Below are 19,658 nucleotides of genomic sequence, written 5' to 3'. Positions count from 1 at the left end.
AAGCTAGAGACCATCGTTAAGAGCCAGTTTTTTCTTTTCTAAAAGAAAATCAGATAACCTCTGAGCAGCAACGCTGTTTTATAACTAGCAGAAGCTGCACATCGAACTTAACCCAATTGGAGGTCGGCAGCTTCGAAGAATTCATCATTTTCCAAGGGTGACTAATTTTGCTTTTGCCCAATTCTTTAGTGAAGTCATGTTAGGTGAAACATTCTTTTTTTATTAATCTTGGCCACTCATTTTTGTTTGATAAACGATCATTAAATGAAAGAAGCAACAATATATTTCAAAATTTAGCATAGGGGCATTTTGGTTTTTTTTTACATTCGGGCAATCATCAAGTTCACAGTACATGAGGGATTTGTCGACATTAGCTTGAAACTTATGTACTGGTTGGAAGGTTTTTTTCAAAACACCTCTACCACATATTCTCTAAATCTAGAAATATACGTCGAAATCTACCATCACTACTATATTAGTAAGCATTTCATATGGCACCTTAGCTAATACTAAATTTTGTCATGGATGAAAATGCCACTTAAAACTAAGCAGTGGACAATCTTATAGTTAGAATTGTCAGAGGGAAATTGGATAAAGGTTGGTAAATCAGGTTTGATGCTCTCTTGGAGATAAGTGATGACTTTTGGGACTCGGCCATTTTTTGTCGAAGATATGTGCTCTGAATCTAATATCAATAAAATGTAGTAATATGTTTCCTATCGCAAAACGTATTTTTGATCTATAGGTTAGGTTTATAACCAAAAAGCTATGACATTTGGATAAAAATGGTATCTTATTTGCAATCTACTGAAATTGGCGGAACCGTTTTTGGAAACATGGCAACCTTGCTTCATGCCCAGGTTCAGCAATGATGTGCCAATACTTTTAAAGAGAGCTTCTAATAAGGGAGTGATGAAAATGAAAACTATCGAGAGCTTGGCTGAAAAAAAGGATTCTCTAAAATAAAGCAAGGTAGAATAAAAAGCATCCCTTCACCTTTTCCATAACAAAAACAGTTGTCTGGTCTCATTTACAACTAACTATCGTTCACGCCATGGCTAAAAAACAAGATATCTAAGTGCTGAAAAAATGCAAAAGACGGCAACCAGAACGAGTAGAGAAATCTCAAGGAAATGGAAAGAAGAGCTTGGCCATGTTGGCCTTACATGATTGAAGACGAGGCGAATGAGAGGCGATGTGATGCGAATCTTCAATATGATGAACAAACAGGACCATTCGAGACCAGACCAATATTCAACTACGAATGAGCACCTAATTTCTACGAGGAAGAAAAATGAATAAGGTATCAAAACATCAACAAAAATGCCAAAATCTAAACAAATTCGAAAAGTGATTTGACTGAAGCAGATCCTGAACCAAACTATTATCGTTATTTAGCTATTATAGCTATTATAGTTAATATAGCTATTATAAGTAGACCTCGAAGAAAAATATTAAGAGCTGAAAACAAATTTCTAACCTTGGCCTTTTTGGGATTTTTTCCCCACTTTTCCATTTTTTCGACTCTTTTTTTGACCATACCTCTCCGCTACCATGGTTCTGAAAAGTGTGGATTCAGGGGAAATAAGAAATCCTCTAACTTGATACATTGATTAGTAAATTCAGATTATCACGGAATTAAGTACTACAAATATTAGTGAACTACTTAACACAATGACTCTTAAATCTCGGCTAAAATAAGCATGAATTTGCCCACAGCATGACAGATAAAGTTTGGCAAGCAAAAACAAAAAAAAAGAAAAGGACACTGTAGCCTCATCGGCGCCAATTAGCACCAATTGCGTTCTACCGTTACTCAGACTAATTGTCAACATGTTAATCAGTAGAATATACAACTTTTAGTTCGTTTTGAGCCACTGATGTATCTATAACACCTAGATTAGGATTAAGTGTGGTTTAAACTGTTCATCAAAATGGAACGTGTGAAATAGCGCGCGTCATGTGATCATTTTGTTGTAAGGGCAAGATATCAGGGATCAGGGCCTCTGGCATTGCCTATCAATTAACCTTCTAAGTTTGAGATTGCATGTTGTGAGATTTTAAGACTATCTCTGAGCTACAACATAATTATCTTGAGTATATCTTACTTGATTTAACTCTTGTAATAACGCAAAAAAGATATATTAAGCACCACTTTGGCGTCAATTTTGACGAAGGTGTCCGTGCCGAAACGAGATATTTTACGTAGTCACAATTCAAAACGTGCCTTCACGAAACCTCCTGGAACTATCCCATTCACTTTGTCAATGGCAAATGACTGGAGAATCCGAAAGCCATGGATTTAGAGGTGATATACTTAGGTGAAATAGAATTCAAGATAGTAAATTATTAAATTAAATGATTAAAAAGTGGCCTGATATTCAAGAAATGTATTTTTAAAGGTATTGTATTTAGTAATTGATAAATGGTCTCGAACTTTAAAATTAGCTACTTAGCTTCAAGAAGCTCTGTTCGGGCTCCCAATTCAAACGGAATANTGAACCGATTCCAGAGCATCGTAGGTCCGTGTATTACCGACCACAATGAGCTTTGAACCAAATGCGGCTAATTCTTCGAACTGGTTATGAACCCGCTTGAGTGGCGGGAAGGGTGTATACTCATCAGCATCTAGAAATTGAAACAAAGAACGTGAATTCTTTAAAGTTCTCAAAAATGTTTGGAAAGAAGGATCCCCAATCTTTTGCGATTTGTACAACTTAATAAATGGAAGAAAATGCCGCTTGCAATCTTTATGTATTACTAATTCATTTTCAATTTATTAGAGATCCATGTCTTACGTCTTACCAAAGCTCCAGTGTGCGCATTTCAAAACGTTTACTTGACACGTGACAACACCATTTTGGTACTCGACGCTGATATCTATGCGGTTTAAAATTGAACTCTTGGGAAAAGTCAGATCGACTAGGGATTCATTTGCATTGGAAGCTGGTACCATCTTGCCATCCTCGAGATTAGCAAAATACAAAGCTGAAATATGATCAGAGCATACGCTATCACTATTCGGTTTAAAATCGGTTCAAAATCATTGCCCATAGTTGTAGTCTCTATTAGATATGCTTAATCAATAGACCAAGGGAAAGGTGTTAAAAACCTAAAACACAAGTTTTTACCCTTTTTGGCCCAATTTTGGAAACATTGCACTTTTTTTCTTTCGCGGACTTCCTTACCACTCCTAGGATTGAAATCCCAGCACCATGAAGATCCCTGATGGCCTCTAAAGCATCCTGATCTGTGACTACAGATCATCTAAACGCTCAACTCGACAAGCCTTGCCAATCTCAACAAACTCATCAATAGAGCAATGGACTGTTGCTCCTAAACTCTGTGAAGTTGAAAACACAATAGAGAACTGATCTCCAAGTATGTTAGCCATAGTCTCTACATTGTCTATGGCTTCCCCATTGACCTCAAGAGGCCCTACAGGGTGTTTCATCTTTCTCTTAGGGTTTGCATAAGAGAATAATGCCTTCGTGTTCGACCTCACCACCTGAACTACTCGAGTTTCCTTTCTCAGTTGATCTGTCTCAATGGGGGCCTTAATTCTGCCTTGGATCAAATCCAACTTTCTTTGAACACTAGCCGCAACTACTGGATTCAAATTGCTCTGGAGCCTTTTTGCTAGTTGGTAACTCTTTTTGAACAAATTGTTCCGATACTTCGGAATTTTAGATTGTGCCCTGTGGATCACCTTCAGGGAGGGATTGCTTGGGTGGAACAGACATCCTCAAAAACTAGAATCATTTTGTCTTAGGCTACATCCAAGGATGATTCCTTTTTCAGCATTGAAATGACGTCAAGCTCTCCTGACCTTTCTATAATCAACGACCAATGCTCATCTTTGAACTTGAATTTAGCCAGGCCGACCTTTTTGGCCGGTCTTACTCTAGAGCACGCCGGCTTTTGAGTAATGGTCGTTTTGGGGGAAAAATCCCCTTTTTGTACCTTTTTGGTATTTGTTTTGCTCAAATGTTAAACCTTGAAAAACAGAAAAAGGAGCAAAAGTGAGTATAACCTTGAGCAACCCTTCTCAAGAAATAAAGAAAAATGGCCACTTCACTCCAAATCCTAAACTGATTTCATTGTCAAAATATCTAAGAACACTTAACTTCTTGTTAGTTTTACGAAAACATGCATCTGTTTTATTCCAATGACGTTTTTCCAATTATTGATAAAGTAGGTGTCATCTTTCGAGCATGTTTGTAACAAACTTTACTCTATTTTTTGTGGGTGACGACCACCCACAAGCCAACACAGTGACCATTCCTGTGTAGTAAAAAAGTATTTCAAATACTCTGAGACACAACTTACATCTTATTTCTTTTAAAACCTTTCAGACCACACATTTTCCAATGGTTCTAATATTGTGTGCTTTTGGGTTTGTTGGCGTAAAATATGCAGATTAATTTGTTACTTTCAAGATAACATATTTGGCTAACAATTTGAAACTTTTTCGATATTTTCATCACTAACCAACCATTCAGAACATAATTTCTGATTTTTTGTGCAATGTGTCAAAACGCCAAAACTTACAGAAGAAACAAAAAAGTATTGTCCGAAACATCTAGAACTAGGCGACAAAGAGTAGTTCATACAGGAAGGACATCAAGTTGGAGACACGTTGGCAGTGGTGTGATCCAATGTAGCTTGGTGTTTACATGCATCCGATTGTCATGTGGTGGCCAAAAAAGCCTCATTTATCAGTGCATTTGTTGACGACACGAAACAAGGAAGACCGGTGCGTCACTCTAATGATGAAATTTCATTGCAGATGGCATTATTTAGCTATCTGCATAGGCTATTCATCGATCCTTAAGGGAGGACCACTAATGGTAAAGGCTGTGAGGTCTAGCCTTTTAATCAATATCCTGCCATCTATCAAATGTCCATCGTACTTTTCATCCTCCCTGTAGCCTTTAGCTGCTTCCTTGAGAGTACTAAAGGGCTATTTTCTGATTTTGGTAAGAACTCTTTTCACGCTTTCTGTTTATTTCCCGGATAAAGATCTCCCCCGGTAGGGGGCGCACGTATCTGTTTCCTCAATTGAATCTCGAAACCTCCGTTTTACTCAATCTCTCACATTTGGGGCGTGACACTCCCCACTGGATGGGGGTTTGTCCAATATTTACAAAATTATCTAGTCATTTTCTTCCAGTAAAGCCAGTTTGTTGCAGTGCCTCCGAATGATGGCTCCAGATGGAATCCGCAAGTCTACCGATCGAATTGTGTTGTCCCGTCCTTCAACCAGTTGTTCGATTCGGCCGATTTTCCATTCATTTTTGGCCGAATTGTCGTCGCAGATAAGAACTACGTCTCCTTCGTGGATCTTTGTTTCATTCTTCCTAAACCACTTCTTAGTAGGGGAAAGTGCTAGGAGGTAGTCATTTTTCCAGCGTTTCCAGAATGAATTCACCAGAGCTTTGCGTTGCCTCCATTTTGCTGCGAACTTGGGTTCATTATCGGGGTTTGTCGGTGCTCCCGGTCCAGGGAGATGTAGCAGATTNGCCAATCTGCTCACCGTCTCATCGAATGCCAGTGCAGTTGATGGATGGGGCAGCAGAGACGGTGGCAAAGATGAAGAGAGATGGTGTGGTCACCAAGAGCCAAAGTGGATGGTGCAGCCCTACGGTGTTAGTAAGAAAGAAGAACGGCGAAGTTCGGGTTGCGATTGATTTTCGGAAATTGAACGAGATTTCGGAAAAGGATGCATTTCCTATGCCGCGAGTGGATGAGTCCTTGGAGTTATTAAGGGGGTCAAAAATATACTCGGTCCTAGATTGCAACCAGGGCTACTATCAAATTGGATTGGCTGAGAAAGATCAAGAGAAGACGGCATTTCGTTTTCGGGGGGAGCTATTAGAGTTCAAGCGAATGCCCTTTGGGTTGGCATCGGCACCAGCAACGTTTTGTCGGTTGATGCGGAAATTGTTTGCAAACGAGTCAAACGTCGTCGTGTACTTCGATGATATCTGCGTTCATTCAAAAACTGAGGAGGAACACGGTCAGCACTTGGAGAGGTGCGTGAGAATCCTACAGAACGCGGGACTATCACTTAATGTCCAAAAATGCGTGTTCTTCAAGAAAAATGTGGAGTTCTTGGGGTTTAATGTCAAGGGAAGCGAAATTCGCCCCACCAATTCCAAATTGAAGATTATGCGTGACTTCCCAGTCCCAAGGGATGGGAAGGAGCTGAAGCGGTTCTTGGGCATGGTTGGCTACTACAGGGCGCTAGTAACAAATTTTGCCATGCAAGTTAAGGATCTGCAGGAAATGTCTAACAAGAAATCAAATTTTTCTTGGGAGCCCAAACATCAGAAGGCGTTCGAAGACATACGAAAAGTCCTGTATGAGGATTTGCTTCGTGTGATGCCGGATCTGCAAAGCCCTTTCATCGTCAAAACTGACGCTAGCATGCATGGGATTGGGGCATTACTGCTACAAGAGCAGGACAAAAAGACTGTCGTGCTGGAATATGCAAGCAAGAAGTTTTCTGAATGTGAAAAACGAAGACCCACAATTGAACAAGAAGCACAGGCGATTATGTTTGCGGTGGAAAGGTGGAAACATTTTCTAATTGGAAGGAAGTTCCTACTCCTCACAGATCATCGGCCATTGGCATGGTTGAAAAGCAAGAAAGATTGCAATGGGAAGTTGGGGAGATGGGCATTACGACTGGCCGAGTTTGATTTTGAAATCAAGCATATTGCTGGAGCGAACAACAAGGATGCAGATTGCCTCTCGAGAGTAGTTTCAAGCATGGAAGGAAGTGGAAAATTGAGAAGAGCTCAAGACGAAGATCGTGGACTTCAAGAAGCGATGGAGAAGGAGCGAGGCAAGTTTACCATAAAGGACGGAGTGTGGTTTCGCAGGGTGGAAGATGAACTAAAATTGTGCATACCGGCGTCCCGCAAGGAAGATATTTGGGTCGAGTTTCACGAAAATTTGGGGCATGTGGGACCGCGGAAGGTTTTGGTGTTGGTAAAGGAACGATTCTTCTGGCCGAAAATGAGGGACGACATCAAAAGATGGGCGAACAAATGCGGAACATGTGCTGTAAAGAAAGATTTTCTCCCACAGCCACGGGCAGCACCAATGATCGTTATGGATGATAGTCACTTGGAACCAATGGAGAAGGTGGCAATTGATGTCATGGGGCCATTTCCGCAGTCTGAGGATGGGAAGAAGTACCTGCTTGTGTTTATGGACTGTTTCTCAAAATGGGCGGAAGCAAAACCTGTTGAACAACTGGGAGCAAGGGTGTTGATCGATTGGTTTGTCAATGACATCGTGCCAAGATTTGGGGTACCGAGGGAGGTGATCCTTGACCAAGGATCTGACATGGTGTCTAGAGAGTTTAAGGATTTTTGTCAAGACTTGGGGATGAAGCAATTGGTGACAACACCGTATCATCACCAGTCAAATCCCGTCGAGAGGTTGAACCGCTCGTTGCTAAACCAAGTCAGAATGTTTGTGGAAGACCACCAGAGAGATTGGCCGCTTCATGTGACGTCTGCGTTATTTGGTTATCGCACAACAATGCATTCATCTATTGGAGTGTCGCCCTTTGAGGTGTTGTATGGAAGAAAGCCAAGATTCCCAGTGGACTTGAAATTTCAAACAAGCTTGAATGAGCCTAAAGGTATGGACGAGTTTTTACAACGAATGGTACGTTATAGGAAGAACTCGAGAAGCGTGATTCGTAACAAGGCAAAAGGAAGAAAAGTAGAGTACGACAAGAGACACCACGTGTCGCCAAGAAATCTTCAGATTGGGGATTACGCATACATGAAGAGGCAGCAATTTGGCCCTGGACAGAGCAAGAAGTTGGCTGCATTATGGATTGGACCGTTCAGACTTGTGGAACAGATTAATGGTGTAAATTGGAAGATCGAAGGAGAAGACGGAAAATCAAAGATCGTGCATGTCAACTTATTGAAGAAATCTGAAGACAATGGAGCAAAATTGGCTTTACTTAGAGGACGAGGAAGACCGAAAAAGATTCCCACAAAATGATTTAATTGTGCTTTTGAGATCCAAGGATCTGGTGGGAAGGTGTAGCCTCATCGGCGCCAATTAGCACCAATTGCGTTCTACCGTTACTCAGACTAATTGTCAACATGTTAATCAGTAGAATATACAACTTTTAGTTNGGCTTTTTCCCAATTAATTGAGTTGTGGAGTCTTTTCAATTCTTTTTCTGCTAATTTGAATGTTTTGGCGTTGTCACTGTAGCACAATTTAGGGATTCCTCGGCGAGCCATGAAGCGCCTGAACGCAAGAAGGAATGTCTCTGTTGTGAGATATGTTACGAGCTCTAGGTGGATAGCTCGAGACGTAAAACAAGTTAATATGCATCCATACACTTTGGATGGGCCCCTCAGGTGGGGACAGCTTTGCTCCTCGCACTTATGTTGGACTAAAAGCGGGCCAAAGAAGTCCATTCCTACTATTTCAAAACACATGGTAGTTCCGTTCAATCACTCAGGTGGCAAAGGGGCCATTTTTTGTTGAAGAGGGGCAAGTTTTCGGCATTTGGGTGCCTTGCACAGATTGGTGATCCACTTGACTTCTCTCCGGTTTCCAATGATGTGGAACCTTGTCTTTACCATGGCCAGCAGTTGTTCAGTTCCACAATGTAAGTGTAGTTGATGAAGGTGAAGAATAAATATTTCCACAATTCGACAATGTTTTGGCAAGATGATAGGGAATTTGACGTTTGTGTTCAATTCGTCACTTAATCGCAACCGAGATTCACAGTGCAAGAGACCATTTTTCAGAATGGGTTGCAGACAAACCAAACGCGAGGTCGTCTTGATCGTGTTTCGCTCTTGAAGAGCTTTGACTTCGCTTGGAAATGCCCCCGCCTGGCCATGCATGAACCATAATTTTTCTGCTTGATGAAGTTCCTGAATTGTGAGAATGGACCCCTGATGGTTTGGATTGGGCTGACGGAGAGTGTTGCAAAACCTTAAAACCCAAGCAGTCGTTCGGATGAGTTTACACCAAGAGTTATTCCGCAGAAGTAGTGTGCTGAGGGGGTTCTCATTCTGAGAGTTCTCGTCCTGAGGTGTCACTAGAACAATCGATTGGAGGATCTTTTTCTCTTCCTGACGATCCTCTTCTAACATGTCTTTTGTTCTGATCTTTGTTTTCTGGGCTGGCCTAGGCTGGGCTAATTTTTCCATAGTTGAGTAAGTTTCATTGAGCAAGCTTTGATGTTCGGTTTTGGTTCTGTTTTCCACACTGGCCATGACAGCTTTTGCTCGGTGAAAATTTGAAGATATAATGCCTCTTGGATCTTCTTTCCACAGGAGACGAGTGCTCCATTTCTTTTTGGCAGTATCATAAATAGAGACTTGGTCCATGAGCGCCAATGCTTCCTCTTCTTCGACTGAGAATTTGTCGTCCTTGGTTGTAATACCCAAATGTTCTTGGTCCCAGAAGCTTTGAAGGGATACCGGTGATCGTGAGGCCGTGATTAGAACTGGCATTTACGGCAGGCTCGAGATCAAGATCTTGTTGCTGTGGATTCGGATGGGCCCCACATATGATCCAACCCAAGCGTGTTTGTTGAGTGGCTGGTTCTTGGAGAGTTCCTGTGGTTGGAGGTCCAATGCAAAGGTGAGTGAATAAGGGATCTCCGATTAGAACGTCAAGTTGTAGCTCTCCCGGTGAGGGGTAATGTTCTGTGAAATCTAAATCCCGAAGATGTTTGTACTGCCTTGGTTCGAACATAACAGGCCTTGCAGGTTGGGCGATATGTTTGATGGTAGTTGCAACCACTGCCTCTNTGTAGCCTCATCGGCGCCAATTAGCACCAATTGCGTTCTACCGTTACTCAGACTAATTGTCAACATGTTAATCAGTAGAATATACAACTTTTAGTTCGTTTTGAGCCACTGATGTATCTATAAGGTTCAAAATTCAACAAAAGCACAAGAACTGCTCTTCGTTTGGACCGTGACCATGGGCCCGTTTCATTTCTTATAGCCTTCTTTGCATCAGATTTTACATTTGGTATGCATCTTGGTATTATAACTAGGGTCTGCCAAAACTTGCCTCCTGTACAATGTGCAAATTTTGCAAAAAAAACTTGCAAAACTTGCCGATAAATCTCGGACGTGCAAATTTAATAGCAATATTTGACCTTTTTCCTGCAATTTCTTGTGCATTTTGAGCCATGTAAGCAAAAAATATCAAAATTTGTGAATAATTTTCAAGAGTTCTGGTCAACTTTAACAAAACATGTGATATTTTTTGGCCTAATTTTTTTCAAATGTCTTTAACAAAGAGTCCTTTAAAGTATTTTATTTGTCTCAATAATGTATTTGGTCTCTAATTCTCACATTATTCCTGCTTGTCCTATTGGCAAAAGCTAAAGCTTTCATGAGAGTGCACCTGGAATCTTAATACTTTACACACAAAAGAGCAAGTGTAAAAATATTTGCATTTAGAGGTCTCTTCACCCACACCAAATTTGATCTAGAAACCGGCATGGTTTAGGGTATTGATTTTGAGGTCAATGTGCAAGTTCGAGTGATTTATTATACAAATTAATGTCAATAAATACCATGTTTATCTGGAAGTTTTTGCCGGCCCTAATTATAACACAACAGATCACCACGAAGTGCAGACAAAACAAAGTTTGAAACTAAGAGTGATGGTGTTCGATACAATCTGACTTTTCTAACTCATTTGAATCTGTCTTGTTTAAATAATTGAATCAAATGAAACTTTTAAAAAATGAAATTCTGACGAATCAGTGTACGAAAAAATGGTTGAAGCTTGCTATTGGATCCTGTGCTCCAATATGGCCAAATCTCACGCCATCAATATGGCTTCTGTTTAAAATGAATCAAACTTCCCAAATCATAGACAAGCAATGTCAATACTCAGACAATGCAACTTTTAAAATGCGAAGATAATCCCTTAAACCCTCTTCCAACGAAGAAGAGAAACAATAAGAAAGACAATCTCATCATTGCAATGTGTATTTTTCACATTCATAACAAATTCACGAACCCATTGACTCGAATCACAAGACGAAAAGAGGATCATAGCTGTTAACGTGTTCTGTCATAGTGTTGGCTAAGTTCTTGAGCGCATATCCATGCCCAGTCTTCTCTTTTCTTGGGGGGTGGCTTTACGGGTGTAAAGCCGGCTCTCATTCGAGACCTCTTGATTCCGCATGGAATTTCGGCCATGATGGCCTCCGCCATTCTCCGTTTGGAGGCAGCCTGTTTCGCGTTTGCAGGAACGGACCGAGGCTTTGGACGAGGGATCAGTGGTGATTGCGAGATTTGAGGTCGTGGAACTTCTGGTTGAGGCATTTGAATGACCATCGCAAACTTGGGGACCTCTGTTCCCGGAATTGGAACACTTGGCGTGATGGGAGCGGCAGATAGTACATTTATGGATTGAAGTGATTCCACCTGGCTCTCGAAAGCATCTACAAGATGTTTGGCATCCTTCAGAGGAAAAAGAGCTTCATAGGGCAAGGGATATTGGCATTGAGCCAAAAGAGCGGTGATGGTTTGGTCGATGGCGTGGTTCATCCTTTCAGGGGCATGGGGATCAGTCAAAGAGTCCTCACCATTGGCATGATCGGGGGTCAAGGGTTCAGTTCGAATTTCATCGATACCGACCGTGGATCCAAAAGCTGCGTTTAAAAGCTGGTCTTGTGCATCAAGTAGCCATTTCAAGCGTTGTTCTGGGTTCATTCTCCAGACTGATAGAAATGGGACCGGGGAAGTCAAAGTCCCTTGCCTTTCGTTGGCAGGAACAACATCTTCTTGGAGGCTTTGAAAGGTTGAATAAGCATCTGGGCAGTCTTCTTTCCTCCCACTGAATTGAACCATGGCAGATTGATTCATTATTGAGGGTGGATGGTTAGGTTGCCTCGTTGGAAGTAAGCCAGCAAAGTTTGATGAAGCTGAAGAGCTGTAGACACCTTACTCAGTTGAAGAACAAATGTGAACTAAATTGTAAAATGTAAATGTTCGGGTTCCTTCCAAATCCAGAACAACGCTCCCGCTTAGAAATAATCTAAACGGGATTTCATAAAGGATTGCGCCGATTAGAATATTTCACCGTCAAAAACCGTGAGGTACTGACGCGCTGACCGACGTGCTGACCGACGCAGGGGCTTGTTTCACACTCTTTGCTCTGCACGTCTGTCTCTGGATGAAAACAAAAGGCGTGAGTTCAACAAAACCATTCTTTGGTCAAGTTTCAAGTTCCTTAATTTCCTGCCTAGTTTGTTTCTGGTGTAAACAGGCTTTCGCTGATCCAGAATCCTAGGAATATATGCTCAAGAATATGCGTGGAAAAGGTTTGTTAACAAATTGCTTATTTACTTTTGTTGGTTCGTGAACAAATCATTCCTGAAATAAATCAAACCAAAAAATCATTCAATCGAGTCTAGCACTGAAGCAAATATTTAATATGTAGCAAGAATATGACTAAATCGAAATTTATCGTTGAAAATCAGATTCGACTGTATTCCCGACTGAATTGTAGACATCTCGAGTATAAATGGGACGAAAGAAATGAAATATTTTAGTATCCACATGTGTAGAATATTTCAGTTCGACATTATTGACCCTCATGTCTATAAATTCTGCATTCGTTAAGACTACTTAAGGCACATCGTACGTACTATGAACACTGTTAAAGCTGAATTTGACATTGGACAAGTGACCAAAGCATGAATTTTCCTTTAAAAAGCAACTCGAAAATAATACTCAATTCGAAAAATTATTTTCTGGCTGACAAACTGTATAATGGCCTTGGAGATGGACCGAAGTGTGTTGGAGTACAGTATTGAATTTTATGGCCAAGGTACGAAACTGAAGATGTTGACCATACTCCAGAAAAGAGCTAATCGTTGGATAAATTATGCGAGGTGGTTATCTCACACTGAATCTTGGTTTCATGAGTCCAAGCTCCTAAAATTGCAAGAATTACGCACGCTTAAAATCCTTCAAGTGATGAGGCACTCGTGCTTGCAAGACCTTTCACGATGGAAAAGTAATCCTTGGCTTGTCGGTTGGAGGTCAATTACTACAGTTGAATCAATTGATGACAAGATGAACTCGTGTTGAGATAGTTTGTGGACATAAATTCACGAAGATTTCTTATGATATTATCCGAGATATGCTCATGCTCAATATGCTAATATTATTATACAATGCTATTTTTGTCGAGCACAGTCAAGATATGTGAAAAATAAAAGTCCTTGTCCAATCCAAGAACGGAGCAGTATTTTATTTCTGAATGCCACTTGATAAATGAATGATAATAGATGTGTGTGGGGGTCCGAAAGATAATTTTTAGAGGTTCAATTAAGTTTTCAACTATAGGGATGTGTAAAGTATAGGCTCGGATTTTTAACGGCAAGAATTTATTGTTTTTTCCGTGTCTTTATTCGTGGTCATATCATGGCGTAACATAAGTGAAATATATTGCATAGGCATTTTAAAGACGCTGATAAATGTAAAAAAGAAAATTGCTTGAAAAAAGTGAACATGGGAATTGCAGATAGTACATAACCAAGTGGGTAGAGGTAAATGATGAAATTCTTGGTTATTGCAGAGTAGCAGATGGGCCAGATTGAACCGATCTTTTGTCAGCTCCTGTCGTTAATGGCATTGGGCCAAGAGCCGGACAAAGATGCGTGACCGCCAATACTACGAAGGGATGTCGGGCCAAGGACAAAAAGGTGTTATCAAGTCCTTGACCGGAAATGATAGCTTGTGTCCGGACATCACCTCAGGAAAGGTCAGGTTCCCAACACTGTTGGACACTAACCTTGCCAGCCCGATAGTGAGGGGCTCGGTTTCACATAGAAAATGCGACAATGCGTTATTGATAATAGTCAATTTTATTTGTTATGATGTGTATATTTTAAAACCTGGAAAAAACACATTTAGATTTGAATATTCGCTCATTCTTTGCAAACTCATGGAGTTGAGAAAGATCAACAAGTTATTGCTTTGAGAGAAATTCATGGTCACATGAGAATGCCATTTTATGTGGTGTTCACCAATCGGGCTTAGGATGGATTATGAAGATCGATAAATGAATCCGAGTGACTTGAAAGGGGAGGAGCGTCGGGATCCAGAGTTGCTCATTCTGAACTGTATGCAGCGCTCGCCGTTCAGGCGTTTTGCTCCATTTGGGCCTGTAAGTCCAATCCCGTCTTAAACGAGAGCGAAACTGAGAGAAGCAGAATAGGACACTTCCTATTGGCCGACTGCAAACATCGGCAACGCCCACATCACTTTCATTTCGCCGCGTTCAACTTCATTGACTGAGTTCAGGGAATTTTCAGGGTCGGTGGGACTGCCCCAAGGTATTTCGGAAGAAAAGAAAGAAGAGAAACGAATTTTCTGCAAGGAACGGAACTTTTAAGCTCGCAGGATTTAGACCCAACAAGCCATTGTAGTGCCTCATAAATGAAATAGTCATTTTTCAGAAAATGATGCAAACTTTGAAAAAGTTGTCAAATCGTTTACAACTGTCCGGGATCGAGTCGTTTCCGAGGCTTAACTCGCACTTCTTTATTTTCACTCAAATCCAGGTCAAAATTAGTAGTGGTGATAAACAATGACTAATAAATTGATTTGTGTCCATCTTCTTACACAATGTCTGGCATCTTTTGTGTCCAATAAAAAACTAGAAAAACGGGCCAAGAGTCAAAGTATAATAAAAGACTGGATGGAGCTCTTTACTTGATTAGAATTTACACCGATTTTCAATATAGGAAAAATGAAAGATTTTTACCCTTTTTGATGCAGAAATTTTTGAATTTCAATTATTGGCATAAGTATTGCACAAAATATGTGATTAATATCATTTTCGTAACCATTGATAGTATTTGCTTCTAACCAGGCAAATCCAGAACAACGCTCCCGCTTAGAAATAATCTAAACGGGATTTCATAAAGGATTGCGCCGATTAGAATATTTCACCGTCAATAACCGTGAGGTACTGACGCGCTGACCGACGTGCTGACCGACGCAGGGGCTTGTTTCACACTCTTTGCTCTGCACGTCTGTCTCTGGATGAAAACAAAAGGCGTGAGTTCAACAAAACCATTCTTTGGTCAAGTTTCAAGTTCCTTAATTTCCTGCCTAGTTTGTTTCTGGTGTAAACAGGCTTTCGCTGATCCAGAATCCTAGGAATATATGCTCAAGAATATGCGTGGAAAAGGTTTGTTAACAAATTGCTTATTTACTTTTGTTGGTTCGTGAACAAATCATTCCTGAAATAAATCAAACCAAAAAATCATTCAATCGAGTCTAGCACTGAAGCAAATATTTAATATGTAGCAAGAATATGACTAAATCGAAATTTATCGTTGAAAATCAGATTCGACTGTATTCCCGACTGAATTGTAGACATCTCGAGTATAAATGGGACGAAAGAAATGAAATATTTTAGTATCCACATGTGTAGAATATTTCAGTTCGACATTATTGACCCTCATGGCTATAAATTCTGCATTCGTTAAGACTACTTAAGGCACATCGTACGTACTATGAACACTGTTAAAGCTGAATTTGACATTGGACAAGTGACCAAAGCATGAATTTTCCTTTAAAAAGCAACTCGAAAGTATTACTCCATTCGAAAAATTATGTTCTGGCTGACAAACTGTATAATGGCCTTGGAGATGGATCGAAGTGTGTTGGAGTACAGTATTGAATTTTATGGCCAAGGTACGAAACTGAAGATGTTGTCCATACTCCAGAAAAGAGCTATTCGTTGGATAAATTATGCGAGGTGGTTATCTCACACTGAATCTTGGTTTCATGAGTCCAAGCTCCTAAAATTGCAAGATTTATGCACACTTAAAATCCTTCAAGTGATGAGGCACTCGTGCTTGCAAGACCTTCCACGATGGAAAAGTAATCCTCGGCTTGTCGGTTGGAGGTCAATTACTCCAAGTGCCAAGTCGGGACTTACACAAAGACTACACGGTTCGGAAAATCGAGATCGCCCGTAAAAAGAAATGATGCTAAGATTTGAAGCACTCATCAAAATGATGATAGTCTTTTGTTTCTATAACACTTTCGGACAAGTTACTTGGCTGTTGAAATTGGCTAGATTGTCCATTTTTCATCTTTTAGCCTGCATTTGAATTTGCCACCAAAATTTGCTTTGACCAAGTCGAGGTGTCTACCAGAGATATATAAATGTCTATGAGGAGATTGATTTCGAGCAAACGCTTTAGCGACGGTAATTTGTGGCAAGACGGCCTTAAGTACATGTATTCGAAGTCTGACTTGAAAATTTGTCTGGACATGGCTCATGGTTTGTGAATACGACTGTTATATGCCTCATAACAAGGTCAGCCACAGTTCAGTTGTTCAGTGTCCTACAAGTCATCGTTTGTACTCATTGGTAATGGCAAGTAATTTTGACCATTACAAACATTGTAACCATTATTATTATTATTTTTTTTTTTAATTTGGGGTGCTAGGGTCGGAGGGATAAGCCTCGCCCGGCCAGCGAAGCTGGCCATCACATCGTCCTTATACTTTTTCCGATAGGCAGTGTCGTGTCCGTGTCAGTTTGGTTCTCTGTCTTTGGGCAGGGTTAGCGTCTAAGAGTTTCCTTGGGAAAGGTCGGGGAGGAGATTCGAACCTGGGACCTCTCTCGTATAAGGAAACTGCGCTAACCACTACACCACGTCTCCTCCCTTTACGTTGGGAAGATGATATATGCATTGATATGTTCGACTTAGTGGCGGGTTATTGCTCCTGGAGCTCAAGTTTTTGCCCAGATTCATTCATGATTGCCTGAAGAAAGTCTCTAACTTAATAAACTTCCAATGGCTCCATTTGACGCTGAATCGTATTGGTCATCTTTGCCAAAGAGTTTTGTATCTAACAAACGAAGGAGTACATTGGTTCATGATTTATTTCATGAAATATACAATAAATGGCAAAAGTACTAATAAGATTGAACATCCACTAATTATGCCACCAACAAAATAACTCTTATGTGGAGGCCAGATGCCCGGAGCCTTGGTGTGTGGAACATCCACTGGTGTGTTCGTCAGTGAGGAATGCCAGCCAGAGCGTGGATTTCCCACCAGTGCACGGATGGCTCCGTGATGCCCTGATGACCGAGCCGTGAATCCCCGATGGTTGGCGCTTGACCCCGTTAGTTGGTCCATATCCCAGACAGTATTTTATCCCTTCCTCAAAAAGGGAGATGGTGAGATTGTATTTGTGCTCGCACCTCTGTTATAATCACCCCTATGTCAACCCGATCTAGTCAACAGAAAAATCAGTCGTCTCATCAAGCTTCAAATGAGAACATGACCTAAAAGACCATCATTCTTGGGTAATCCGAAGCTGATGATGCAGAATGTCATGTCACTGACGATGGAGGGAAGGCTGACATCAATCAAACCATCTCCACGCTCTTGGCCCAATGCACACCCCTTGTCCTATTACAATGTCTTTCAAGTAAAAAACGCCTAGCATCAAAAAAGTGTCAAGCGTCTGATGGAACCACTGCTCTCATTGGATGCTTTGCCATCAAAGCCCATCCATGTACCCAAAGTTACCAGTGTTCATAGTGTCCAAGACTCAAGACCAGAAGTGCCCATGTTTCAGATTATCATGCAGGTCCCTCAACCCGAAGTTCCACGGCCTCAATCGATTCAATCTCATTGTTCAAAGAGGCGGTTCCCTTTCCCGAAACCCCGGTCTTTACCGTTCCAGACACATCAGGCCTGCTCTAAGCGGCGGATGGCGGCGTCCATCGTGGCCAAAATCCCCAACAGAATGAAGTGTTCACGTATGAGAGCTGGATCTGCACCTGTCAAGCCACCCCCAAGGATAATAGCAGGCTCAAGATCGCAAGGCAAAAAAAATGGCAAGATTATTTTTTCTTTTCGTCAATGTATTGATTAATTTGGTGACGCCTTACGCATACCTCTGTTGCTAAATGCAAGGACACTAAAGCTTTAGAGTCTTTAGAGTCCCTGCTCAATGGTATTAAGCCTTCACCTTATGTGATGATGAGACTGTTTTGAAACGCAGCAAATTCACTCTTTGAATTTGGATATGTCTTTATGGAGTGATTTGTGCATGAACTAGCAAGAGCAAATAATATACCGTATTGTAAGCATTTTCTCAATCAAATATTCCTCAGGTTCTGGATGAGCAAAGGCTTGCTTTCACCAGACACTGGGCAGGAGATTTAGGAATGATATTTGATTGTTGACATGTCCAGTTCAAGGCTAGAGTTAGGCTACTTGACATATTGTTGAATGGGTGGTAAAAAGCCAATGATTGACGATTTCAAGATGAGATTGTCGCACATGATCTCTCAGTCCTCAAAACTAGGTGGTCTTCTCGTTAACAAGTTTCAATATCAGCCAGGACGTTATTTCTATATGTTGGGTACAATCCATGCTATTGAGTTCTGCTTGAATTGAGACAAGATATTGAGCAAGTCTCATCTACGAAAGATTTAGGTGTAGCCCTCCAAAGTAATGGAAAGTTCGATGAGCATGTATACGAACTAAAGCATCTTTATGAGAAAACTACACCCTGATCCAAAAGAGGGACTCTATGCTCCAACATGTTGCGACAGACTTGGAAAAGGCGCCGTAAGCGCATGCTTTTCCCTGTATATAAAGCAATGTTTATCTATGAATAAAAGGGCAGTCTACGACTTACCACCCAGACCAACCATTGTTTTTATTTCTAGGTAATACATGGCGACCGTGATTTAGGTTGACCAATACAAACATATCCAGTTGAAGGGGGGTAAGGCATTTCAAATGTGTGGTTGGATACATCGCACGTTGAAGTCCAGAGATAGCATCATGATGCTAACTCTGTACAAGTCGATTGACCAATCACATCTTGAATATGCTTCACCCATTTGGGTTCCAATGAGTTCAGCAGGTTTGCAAAAGGTAGAACAAGTCCCGTCCCAAGATGTTTCACTAGGAACATTGCAGGAATGAGAGAGCTCTCGTATTGGGAGAGACTAGACTTCTAAACTCTATCTTGCCAAACGGAGGTAACAAAACCTGGCAGCGTGAACAAAAAGAAATACTTAACATTTAGCTCTAACTTATGAGTTGTGATATGCCATTGAATAAAAATTCCAAATCGAGCAAAAGCTTTAGGAGCACTTTTGATCCCTTTATTGAATAATTACTCGTACTATATAATGAACTCCTAAACCACGTTTTACATTTATCCGCTTGCCTGTGAAGAGAAACTTGAAGCAGTCGTTGCAGTTATCTTTCAACACGACGGATTGAAATGACGAACCCTTGTTTGAGGCAAAATTCCTGAATCACAATTTTTGTCACTATTAGATAGATAGATAGATAGATTTATTTAAGGAACACTTTGATCATGATTAAATAATGTCGGAATTTTATCATTGCGTTAGCATCTTGATACATCAAAAATTTCATGAGCATGTAATTCCTCAGGTTCTGGGTAAGCAACAGCTTGTTTTCACCAGGACCTGGGCAAATTAACGAAGACATGACATAGATAGTCAATAATGTTACAGAGGCCAAGCTGCAACACGATAACGTGAGTTGGAAGAATTACAAAATCAAATTGAAAGGCTTGTAGGAAATCATATCGGTTTGA

At 40.8% G+C, this 19,658-nt stretch overlaps 1 protein-coding gene across 1 annotated transcript in view; it reads right to left on the bottom strand.

Annotated features, from left to right (window-relative positions):
* Positions 1-2,485: 2,485 nt before the first annotated feature.
* The window catches only part of LOC131882371 (uncharacterized), a 23,820-nt gene continuing 6,647 nt past the window's right edge, over positions 2,486-19,658 (bottom strand). Inside the window, exons 3-4 of the mRNA XM_059229497.1 lie at positions 2,806-2,988; positions 2,486-2,628 (exon numbers count right to left, since the gene is read on the bottom strand). Coding sequence (XP_059085480.1) covers positions 2,486-2,628; positions 2,806-2,988 — 326 coding nt within the window. The remainder of the gene's footprint in view (positions 2,629-2,805; positions 2,989-19,658) is intronic.

Source organism: Tigriopus californicus, chromosome 6 (genome assembly GCF_007210705.1).
Source record: "Tigriopus californicus strain San Diego chromosome 6, Tcal_SD_v2.1, whole genome shotgun sequence".
Taxonomy (NCBI): Eukaryota; Metazoa; Arthropoda; class Copepoda; order Harpacticoida; family Harpacticidae; genus Tigriopus; species Tigriopus californicus.
Note: the sequence above shows the minus strand (reverse complement) of the source record. Positions and strands in the feature narration are given on the sequence as shown.